General features: G+C 38.9%; 1 protein-coding gene across 1 annotated transcript; it reads left to right on the top strand.

Annotated features, from left to right (window-relative positions):
• Positions 1-648: 648 nt before the first annotated feature.
• Positions 649-11,624, top strand: KLHL24 (kelch-like family member 24). Its single transcript, XM_009699640.1, has 6 exons — positions 649-1,568; positions 6,715-6,899; positions 8,045-8,163; positions 9,290-9,478; positions 9,930-10,118; positions 11,331-11,624. Exons 1-6 carry the CDS (start codon positions 649-651, stop codon positions 11,529-11,531), a joined length of 1,803 nt encoding a protein of 600 aa, XP_009697942.1. The 3' UTR covers positions 11,532-11,624.

Here is an 11,624-nt window from a genome sequence, read left to right as displayed (position 1 = left end):
CGAGGTTATTCACTGAGATAACTGAATGTTCTTAAACACTAGTATGATAAGACTTCGTTATGATAGGCTTGATAATGAAAATGGAGTGATGTCTTAACTGAATTTTTATTTTGAAAATGTCAGTCTTTTTTTGTTTGTTTTCCCTTTTTGACTAGTGCTGTTACTGCAGTACTTGGACGCTCCAGCTTAAGCGAGGATTACACTGAAAAATGAGAAAAGCCCAAGCTCTGGATCTTTATCCAGGAAGTCTTTGGCTTCTGTGAGTTGGGTGATTTGCTGGAGCCAAGCTCTCCCTTTTTTTAACCTTGAACACTAATGCAATGCCAGTGGTGCTGGGACATTCAGAACTTGCCATCAATGGCACCTGTTCTAGGGGTATATTTTGTGTTTAACCTGTAGCAGAGAATGCTGCATTGCCCTGCGCAAGGTGCACGGTAATTTGCCCGTAATTCCATGTCACCTCTGGTAAAGGTCAAAAATTGTACCAATTCTCAGAGTGACCAAACAAGTATCTTGTCTAATTCCCATGATGAAATTAAGAATATACCAGACTGAATACTGAAGTGTTTTAATTTTTCAGACCATAGCACTGTGAAGGAGAAGCTCTGCAGATTTTTCTCAATGACTCTATAGCCAACTGATGTAACAATGGTACTAATACTGGGACGCAGACTGAATAGAGAGGATAGTGGGATACGAGATTCCCCTGCAACCAAACGGAAAGTTTTTGAAATGGACCCAAAATCGTTGTCAGGCCCTGAGTTTTTCGACTTCTCCTCGGGATCATCCCATGCTGAAAGCATTCTCCAGATCTTCAATGAATTTCGAGACAGCCGGTTGTTCACAGATGTTATTATCTGTGTGGAAGGAAGGGAGTTCCCCTGCCATCGTGCGGTTCTCTCAGCCTGCAGCAGCTACTTCAGAGCTATGTTTTGCAACGATCACAGAGAAAGCAGAGAGATGTTAGTGGAGATCAATGGCATTTTTGCTGAAGCTATGGATTGCTTTTTGCAGTACGTATACACTGGCAAGGTGAAAATCACTACAGAGAATGTGCAGTATCTCTTTGAAACATCAAGTCTCTTTCAGATCAGTGTTTTGCGTGATGCCTGCGCCAAGTTCCTGGAAGAACAGCTGGATCCTTGCAATTGCCTGGGCATCCAGCGCTTTGCAGATACACACTCGCTCAAGACACTGTTCACCAAGTGCAGGAATTTTGCGCTGCAGACATTTGAGGACGTGTCCCAGCATGAAGAATTCCTCGAACTGGGGAAGGATGAGCTTATTGATTACATTTGCAGTGATGAACTGGTGATCAGTAAGGAAGAGATGGTGTTTGAAGCTGTCATGCGCTGGGTGTACCGGGCAGTTGAGTTGCGAAGACCGGTCCTACACGAACTTCTGACGCACGTCAGGCTCCCGTTGTTACACCCCAACTACTTTGTTCAGACTGTGGAAGTGGACCAGCTGATTCAGAATTCCCCAGAGTGCTATCAGCTGCTGCACGAAGCCAGGCGATACCATATCCTTGGAAATGAGATGATGTCTCCCAGAACTAGGCCACGCAGGTGAGGACATTGTGGTTCCCCCCCCCCCCGACCCCTTATTTCTGTAGGAGGAGGACATGGTTCAATGTGTAGATGTTTGATATGTGCGTGCCCAGAAAAAAATCTCTTGCAGATTATTGTATTTTGCATTCTGGAGCCTCTACTGTTACACTTCTGTACTTCCCCACAACACGTGAAGCTCACACATGTCTTGAGAATGTACATAAGTGAGTCTTATTGCACAGATAACTTTATTGCTCTGAAATAAACAACTGTTCAGGTAAGTGAAGTTATGTTACCTTGCAAGTAAAATATTTTCTAAAGATTAATGTTTGCTAGGTGAGATCTTAAGTTACTTCATACAATAGCAGTGTCTTGAAAAGAACGTACTGTGCTATAGCAGGTAAACCATTCCATTTTCTCTTTATAATAGTCATGTGAGTGTACAGCACACTAAAGCATGTGGATGGGGAAGTATATTCAGAGCAGTCACTTGCTACGTCACAAGTCCTTTACAGATGCAGTAGTACACGGATTTGTAATAGATGATAGACAGCAGAACAACAGGTTCTCAACTGTAAAGAAACTAAATCTTGCATTTTTAAAGAATTATGAAACAGTTCCTGAAGTATTTCATGCTTATTCTATGACATTTTAATAATTCAGAATTGCTGCTACTTAATAATGTGTTACACAAATAGGTGACTGAAATTGCAAGAAGAAATGAGGAAGAGTCCATTAGTGGTATTCATGAGCAACGGTGGTTATGATTTTTTTTTTCTTCCTGAAAAACATTTTCCCAGCCTTACCTCCATGTGATAGTTGACATGATAGTTTATTGTTAACTGCAGCTGATTTAAGCTGTAGTTATAAAATCATGTGTTGTATTAAGGTGATGCCATGATCTGGTCTGGACAAACAGATTGTGTTAGGAGTTAGTCGTCTTTGTTTACTCTTAGTCATATGTGGTTGCTGTACAGTGACTGCGTGGGGAACCTTTTTTTTTTAAAGCATGTGTTAAAGGCTTGCTTATGGTGGGGGGAAATACTTGGCAAGCATTTGTGCCATTAGTGATTAGTGGCTTTCCAGTCTTCAATCCTGCCATGAGAGAAGAAATTCTTCTTAAACTCCTTGCAACCCTGCTGCCATGCTGGGTCTAAGCTGTAACTCTGCCATGGAGGGTCTTGGGAAGCTTTTGCTTCATGGCAGTTTGGAAACTGGTGTGATGACAGTGTCTGAGGCATTTCGTACCCTGAGTGCAGACCTGAGGGAGGGACCATGGGGATTCAGACCAAAGACCTCCTTGCTTCATGAGCAGCTGGAGGGGGGGCTGTGGCCTGTGGTGTTTGGTGTATGTTTATTATTCAGTTTGATAAGAAAGCAAATACACTCAGACTGAACAGTTTTGTCAAAGTGCATGGTGTGTATGTACTTGAGAATCTGAATAGCCTCAGTGTAGCATTCCAGTTTATAAATGAAGTACTTTGCCTCATACAGGTGATTTTTGCCTCATATAGGTGATATCTGAAGCGGGGCGGGGGGGTGCAGCCAGGGCGGTGTGTGGTGTTGGTTTGGGATTTTGTGTGTTTTGTTGGGTTTATTGCTGAGCTTATTAAACTGCACTGTGAATTCGAGTAGGCAGGAACAAGAGAAGTAATTTACAAAGAGAAACTGGCTGGCCTCCCAGCAGGGATTTTTTCCCCTTTTCTATATTACATTCATGGAATAGTTCTTTGTCATTTGTTTCTGTTGCCTGTTTGTTTCTGTTCCCTATAGCAAAAAGAGATCATGTTTTACAACAGTTACCAGGTCCCCCATCCCCCATGTTTTCATTACCTTTTCTGGATATTTCTGGGGAGTTTGGGGAGGAGAGGACGTGGAAAGGCTCTTTTCCTTTTTTCTTGCATTCCTCCAATTTCTTTTTTTATATAAACTGTTTCTAAAAGGAGACAGGCTGCAGGATCAGAAATTCCCATGCCAGTGTTTTTACTGAAACTTTTGGAAATTAATTGTGATTCCTTGTAATGGTATGTATACACCTACGGGTGAAGTGGGTTCTACCCATTTTTTTTAAAAGAACATCATGGATTGCAATTTGCAGTTGACTTTTTTTTTTAAGTCAGTGAAGGGTTACCTGAAGTAAATAAAAACTTAAAATGTGGTGTAAGAGTTGCCTGCTTGCCCTTTTGCCACTAGGCATCGTTGACAAATGCAGACTGATTTTTTTGAAAGAGCTTTTCAGTTATGTACTTGCAACCACATAGTGACATCTTGAGGTTGTCTCCCGTGCTCCTTTTCCGTCTCTCTTGTCCCCTGCTGGTTGTGCTGCGCAGCAAATCTGCAAGCTGAGATCAAGCAGTGAGCACTAATACATTCCCATGAACAAAACAAAACGGGCTCTTCCTGCTGTATGCTTTGAATTAGCTTCAGATTTTCATGTACCTGTGAATTCTTCAATCACAGTTTCTGCTAAGCTGTCTGATAACAATATACGAGTGCCTCTTTAGTTAGAAGTTACTACATTTAAACATTTTAACACCTCCTTTTTGGTTGCCTTTAGAAAGCTTTAGTGTAGTCCCTTATTTTTGCCCCAAGGAGATGAGTTTTTATTTCACTTTACATTTCTGCCTGTTAGCCTATTTGCTACCCAAAAGTGAATTAAAAAAAAAAAACACCAACACAGTAATCTGTCTGAACTACTGAAAGTTGTTCTCTCCAGCTGACGCTGTGCTGGTTGGCGTTCCCACCTCATGTAGAGGTCTGTGTGTAACTCGGGACCCCTTGGAAACCTGCTCTTGGGAACGCACGGGATTACATGGCACTGTTGGTCATCTTCCATGCCCCCTTTCCTATTCTGTGCACCCCTTCCTGACGGGAGGGTGTCTCCTGGAATCTCTCTAGTGCCTGTTTTAGCTCACCTCTGTTATTTTGCTCACATGTGTCTTCTGAGGGCTGCAAGGAGGAGTTTCTGCACCACTGATTGAGATCACAGCTTTTTCTAATCTCCATTCAAATATATCCTTAGTTCTTTTCTGGAATTAGCCTTTGCCTGTATGTTCTTCTGGCATATTCCCACATTTATTTATTATTTTTTTAACTGATGTGCTCTCCATCATTTGCAAAAAATCTTTTGGAACTAACCTTAAAACCTATACAGTGCAAGACTCCTTCAAGAACATTTAATGGAGAAAATGTTTCTAACTGAAGAAAGGATGTAGTTAAATAGGTACTGAAATGTTAGGAAAATTTTGGGGTTTCTGTGGATTTGAAATACTGTACTAAATTAATATTTTCTTTAAAGAGCAAAACTCCACAGCAATTCATAAAGAGCTCTCTCCAATCAAAGATTTTTGGTTCATTTAGGTTTAAAATAAAGATTGATAATCCAGTAGAGTAAGCTTTTTGGTAAGTAAGTAGAGGCCTTGATCCTAATCTAGAAAGTAATCAACAGACAAACCTCTTTTGTACATACAGTTAGCTGAGGTATTTGGGCTTGCTTCTAAGGCAAATCATGAGATTTTGCTTTTAAGGAAATTCTCTTCCTGAGTGATGCTTTGCTGGCACAGGAGCCTCTTCTCTCTTATCCCTTGAGAGATTCTTTTCAGAGTTGTACCTCAAAAAAGCAAAAACCAGTAAATACATAGAAACCAGGAACAAGCACAACTTCAAAGCTGAGCAGCTGAAGAGAGTGTTTCTTCTGACTAGTTCAGGTGCGTATCTCAGATACATATCTTTGTTATATAATTATTATTACACTACATTATCATTTAGCATTGCCTTTGCCTATTTAAAATACTCTGAGTAAATATTTATGGTATATTTAAATTATGGTGTATGGTGACAAGGAGATAAAAGGGCTAACTACTTTTATTCCTGATGTTTCAAAATGAGGACAACATCATCAGGATTTTTAAGTTAGTATGTGCATAAATTCACATGTTAGGAAATTTGGAGACAGATCATGGAACTTTTATTACAAATGCAGTCATAAGTTTTTGTGGTGTTGTTTTTTGTTTGATTGGCTTTTTTAGAGAGGACTATAGTACTCAGCAATGGTATGAATGAGACATCTGTTCATATTGGGATCAAGGTTAAAGCACAACACAACAAAAAGTCTTACCAAAAATAAAATCAATTTTGCATTCTGTTTTACTTAATAGACAGCAGTGCTTGAAATAACTATATCAGTGCAAAATCCTTTAATCTAAAAATGCCCTGAAAAGATTTTGACAAAGGCTTACAAGAAATTACAAATTTGAGAGGAGGAGTAAAAGTTGGTTATAGTTTGATTTGCATGTCAAAGATGGCTGGTTAATTCTCTACGTTCAAATGTGGATTAACATATAACAAAATTTGTTATTGCTGTGAATATAGAATATGTGTAATGCAGAAGCATCAGGTTAGTAGAAGGAGAATGAGTATGTGGAAGAGAATTTAAAGGCTTATTTGTGTACATTACAGACTGTCTAACGCTTAATTTTTTCCAAACTGAGTTTTAGTTTTTGTTTTAGCCTTGAATTTTTATTTTGGCATTCCTTAATGTTTCCTTCTATCACTACACTTGTTCATTTTTTTTAACTGTGCATTGGCTCTGAGGTCTCTTTTCCCTTATTTTGGTGACTATATGCCTTCAGCTTCCCCACCACACACACCCGCCCCGCCCCCCCGCAGAAATAACCTTAAACATTTTAAACTTTTTGAATATTTAAGCAATATGAAGTGCTATGAATTTTTGTAAAATTCAAGAGGGGGACACGGGGACCAGTTTCATTGTGAAATGTATTGCTCATTGTCTCAGGCCTCGCTTGAACTCTGTTTCTGATACCTCTACGTGCACAGTCAAAGGAAAAATATTATTAGAGTAAAGGCTTTCTGTATATTTTCATTATTCTTCACATAGCATGTTGTGCAGTGCAACTCCACCACTTACACGGAATGCCTGTCGCTGTGGTAACCTGCTGTGTAATGAGACAGCTGGAAACAGTGAAAACATCTAACTGTTTGCTAAATGACTCTTTTGTCTTTTTTTCTTTTTTTCTTGCTGTAGAAGTTAATGCCAAATAGTACATTTTTCCAATTTTCACACAGTTTTGAAGACAATGTTGTTTGGCCTCCATGTACTAATAAATAGCTTCTACATCTTAGTTTTCTGCGTTCACTTTTTCAGATCAACTGGTTATTCTGAGGTGATAGTTGTTGTTGGAGGCTGTGAACGCGTTGGAGGGTTCAATTTGCCATACACTGAGTGCTACGATCCTGTAACAGGAGAGTGGAAGTCCCTGGCTAAACTTCCAGAATTTACCAAGTCTGAGTATGCAGTGTGTGCTCTACGGAATGATATTCTTGTTTCAGGTGAATAATCCTAAAAAATTTAAGACTTCTTTCTGTTCCTGGTTGGTTGTTTTTTTTGTAGCGAGACAGATCTTTGTACTGTGAACTTCCAGAAGCTCGAGAGTCACTTTCTGATGTAAATGGTGAATACCAGCCCCAAACCAATCTTACTGTAGACAAAAGTGTTTTCTGGGATTTTTGTTTGGTATTAATTGGCAATTTTTTACAGCTGATTCTAGGGTATCAATTGTATTTAAAGAGACTAGCATATGCTTATGAAGTACACTGCTTTAAAATACAGTAGTGGCCTGTTTGCAGCATCAGTTGGAAAAACAACAAGCAAAAAATCCCAAGCAGTCTTTCCCCAGCAGCATTTTCTCTGCTACAAAATGTGCAGTGTGTGGTTAAAAACGCCAGTTGCCTAGGAGCACTGTGGCACTGGTACGTTGCTGGAGGCTCACTTCTGTCGTATGGGTGCCTAGACTCCAGAAGAAAAACAGCTAAAGCTTCTCATTGTGAGAATGTAAAATGGAAACAAATTCCTTTTAGGACATGAGTTGGGGATCCATTTATACCAGGCTTTTACAGTGAAATGACCAATAGCTATACGTTTTTAAACACCTCTCATTCAGTCTTTTAGCAAGGGTAGATTACAGGGTACAGCTGATGGTTTGGACACCAAGCCCTATGTGTTAGTTTAACCAAAGAAATTGTCTCTGCAGGTGTGTGGTACCTGTGTCATTTGACCACATGTACAACGAAGATGTATGCACAAACCAAACAGAGGAACAGCTGGTGTTAGGGGTGTGCCATAAGGCACATAAATGGTTAAGGTTTCAAGTGTCTCATCCAGGTAGTGACACTAAGGGAAATCTGAAGCGCATGGGCAAAAGCCATTAAAATGCATTCCAATCTCAAGAAATAATCTAATGTGATCTCAGGATGTTACTGGGAACGGCAGACATAAGTAAAATGACTTACTGTATGTTTTCATGTTGGAAATCCACTGAAGCTGACTCTTTCAGTCTAACATATAAATATAGATAGATCTTTATATCACCTAAAAAGGATATAAAGTTTTCATTGCCCACTGTAGAGGGGCATGTTAACAGTTAACACTTCTCATTTGATAATTTATTCAAATTGGCATGTTTTTGTTTTTAAAGGTGGAAGAATCAATAGCCGGGATGTTTGGATTTATAACTCTCAACTTAACATTTGGATCAGAGTTGCCTCCTTAAATAAAGGCAGATGGCGTCATAAAATGGCTGTTCTTCTTGGTAAAGTAAGAGAAGTATATTTATAATTTTTTTTTTATAGTAGGGATATTTGCTGTAGATAAGGAAACAGTGGAGAAAACATACATACATACTTAGTATTACTTTGTATTTCCTAGCAAATAATTTTAAAAATACCTATTTTTCAAATAAAATTATATTTTAAACAATTAGGCTCTTTATAAGTCAGACACTATTTGTAGACATGAAAATCATGTTACCTCTCAGATACTTATTTTGTTGTGGTCTTTTTTTTTTTTTTTTCATTGAAGTGTCTTAACCCCAAGAAGCGATTTTTTTTGGGAAGCAAGGAAGCATCTGGATTTGCCTGTGCTTCAAAAATGCAGTCAAATTTTCAACAGCTTATGCAGTTATTAACAGAAACTGTTACTGCTCTGAATGTCAGCTCTGTGCTCTTTTATTTAATGTTTTATGTTGAAATTAACCAAATGGGAAACGGGAGGTTTTGCTGTATTTTGAAGGCATATATGCCTTAACATAAAACCAGTAGCTGGGATCAACCGCCCATGGGAATTCCATTAATGAAAGGTAGGGAAGATGGATGTGTGGTGCCCCTTGGACTTCTTAAGAGATGAGACTTGCAGCTGGAGCAAACAGAGGGAAGAAGGTAGATGCAAATAATAATGAGCTCTGCTTCTTAGTTATGAGAGAAGCAACAGGAAAGTAAAGAAAAGTTTACAAACTGAGAGGAAGAAATATTTTGAAAGCAAGCAGGAAAAAAGCAAAACACAGAAAAGCAAAGGTAAATTCAGATGGGCAGCTGCTGCTGCTGTTGCTGAATGTAATCTTTAAAAGGAGAAACAGAGAAGTGCCTTTTCTAACAAATGCCATTCAAATAGGAAGTTTCTATCTCAGTATTAATAATACTATGCTTTGGACATGTGTTTGCAGTGTCATTCCACACGTGACTGAATGGAACTCTCCAGGGAGTCTTTACTTACTATTTTTAGACCACATTCTTCTCCTCCTGTGTAGAAATTAAAAATTTGAGGAAAGTATCCCTTCCCAAACCAAGCAAATTAGGATTCTTGCAGCTTTAATTTAATATTTAATATTTAAATGTAATAACTACTCTAAAAATGAAATGATGATCGTTTTCACCACTTTGCATAGGTATATGTTGTTGGAGGATACGATGGGCAAAACCGCCTCAGCAGTGTAGAGTGTTACGATTCGTTTTCTAATCGGTGGACAGAGGTGGCTCCCCTTAAAGAAGCTGTGAGCTCTCCAGCAGTCACCAGCTGTGTTGGCAAACTGTTTGTGATCGGGGGTGGTCCTGATGACAACACGTGTTCTGACAAGGTCAGTTAATTGTATTTGATTGCATCGTCTATCCATGGTAAACAGTATTGTTGGTTTAAAAACAGATCATACAGAGATCTGTTTTAACTGTTTTGCTGAATGGAGTATGGAATTATTATAATACAAAAAACACACAGTAGAAAAGGTTAACTCAATAATATACTGTTACTGTGGTCTTTCTCATTGATACTGTCTTAGCGTCACAAGTTCTCTGAATTCTTAAAAAGTTCTGTGAATTCTTAAACTTGAGTGCTAGGGAAATAATGTTGAATATAGTGCGTATATAGACATTATTGATATATGGACCTACATTTATATTGGCGGCGTGGTTTTGGTGAGATATTGCATACCAGGTATTGTTTCTTTGGCTCTCCTTGTATAACCTGTGTGAGTGTGACAGGTTATTATTTCAGTTAGGCTTTTAACCTTAAATGTATGTATTTGTTTTCAGGTTCAGTCTTACGATCCCGATACTAATTCCTGGTTGCTCCGTGCAACCATCCCTATTGCAAAAAGATGTATTACGGCAGTGTCTCTAAACAATCTGATCTATGTTGCTGGTGGGCTTACCAAAGCAATATACTGCTATGATCCAGTTGAGGACTACTGGATGCATGTACAGAATACATTCAGCAGACAGGTAATTAACACTAAAAGGCCTGTAGACATCTGAAAGGTTGGGTTTGGTTTTTTTTACATTAATATCTTGGCATGAAATGAGTAGACGTTTGTTTAACCCTGTTAAAATTGCACCTCTGATTCCATTCTTGCTTTACTTCATCTATATAATTCAAAACCTCACAGGAGACAAAGTTTCTAAAGCAGTAGCTTTTCATCTGGGTGTCACTGTTAGCCAGTCCAGACCTTTTGTTTGAGAGCAGTTACTGTTGGAGAACAGTGTAATAGTATAATGGATGATGTTTTAATTGTATAGAAATTGATCTGTCAAGTTCTGCTGCATGTTTTAATTTAGACTGAAGATAGTAATTTCCTTATAACTGATTAAAGCCTTTCAATGTAACAAAAAAATATTGAAGGCTGTTTTTACAGTGTGAAAAAACCCCACTGCATAGGACAGAAAGTGTCTGACTTAAGCAGCGAGAGCTGTTACCACTTCCACATACAGAGCACTGAGCAGAATTTAAAAGTGTGTCCCCTCGGTAGTAAAGTGTGTGTGTATCAGTTAATTTTCCCTATGTTTTTAAAACATCAGTCACATACTGTACGGTATCTACCTTAACAGAAACGTGTTCTTCTTTTTCCTGGCCCTCCCTCTATTCCACTCTTTCGATCTGTGTTCTCTATTTAACGGACTGTTTTTTCCATACCTGCGTTTAAGGAAGAAATAAAATCCTATCTGTCTCTGCTTCAAGTAAGACATAGCGCTGTCTTTTTCTTATGCAGTCTTTTCTTAGTCATTGCTTTTTTCCTCTCCCCTGTTTACCTCCCTCCTCCTTAATCTGTTACTCCTCTGAGGTGCTTCTCCTCGTTCCTGTTTTTTCCATTAATAGTACCTCATGTGGTCTCTCTTCTGAAAACCTTTGTTCTCTCCTTCTTTCCTTATCTCAGATGTTTAAATGGTAAGTAGTGTTCAGCTGTATTCCATTGTATCCCTTGTCTGAGCTATGTGAAGTGAAGGCTTAAACCTGAAATAGTCTTTTCTGTAGGACTGTGCTGCTGCTTTCCCCAATTACTGTGCTTTCTGTACTGGCCCTTTCAGAAGGGAATAGTGTAGGCCAGTGTGTTTACAAAGGGTGGTCACAATGCTGTCATCCTGCACTGGGCTAGACATGCAGGAATTGAGGTTTTGTTGTTTAAATAATCATGTATTCCTTTGTGTATTTTGAAACAGGAGAATTGTGGCATGTCTGTATGTAATGGAAAAATCTATATCCTTGGTGGAAGACGAGAAAATGGTGAAGCCACAGACACTATTCTTTGTTATGACCCTGCAACGGGCATTATCACAGGAGTAGCAGCCATGCCCAGGCCAGTATCATATCACGGCTGTGTGACAATTCATAGGTATAATGAAAAAGGCTTTAAACTGTAATTTTTTTCTTGGAAAAAAAGAAGATTGCATGAATGAATCCAGTGGTCTGCTGCAAGACAGGCTTTTTAAAGATTCCTCAAGTGGGAAAATGCC

This window comes from Cariama cristata, unplaced genomic scaffold, assembly GCF_000690535.1.
Source record: "Cariama cristata isolate BGI_N322 unplaced genomic scaffold, ASM69053v1 scaffold20964, whole genome shotgun sequence".
Lineage (NCBI taxonomy): Eukaryota > Metazoa > Chordata > Aves > Cariamiformes > Cariamidae > Cariama > Cariama cristata.
Note: the sequence above shows the minus strand (reverse complement) of the source record. Positions and strands in the feature narration are given on the sequence as shown.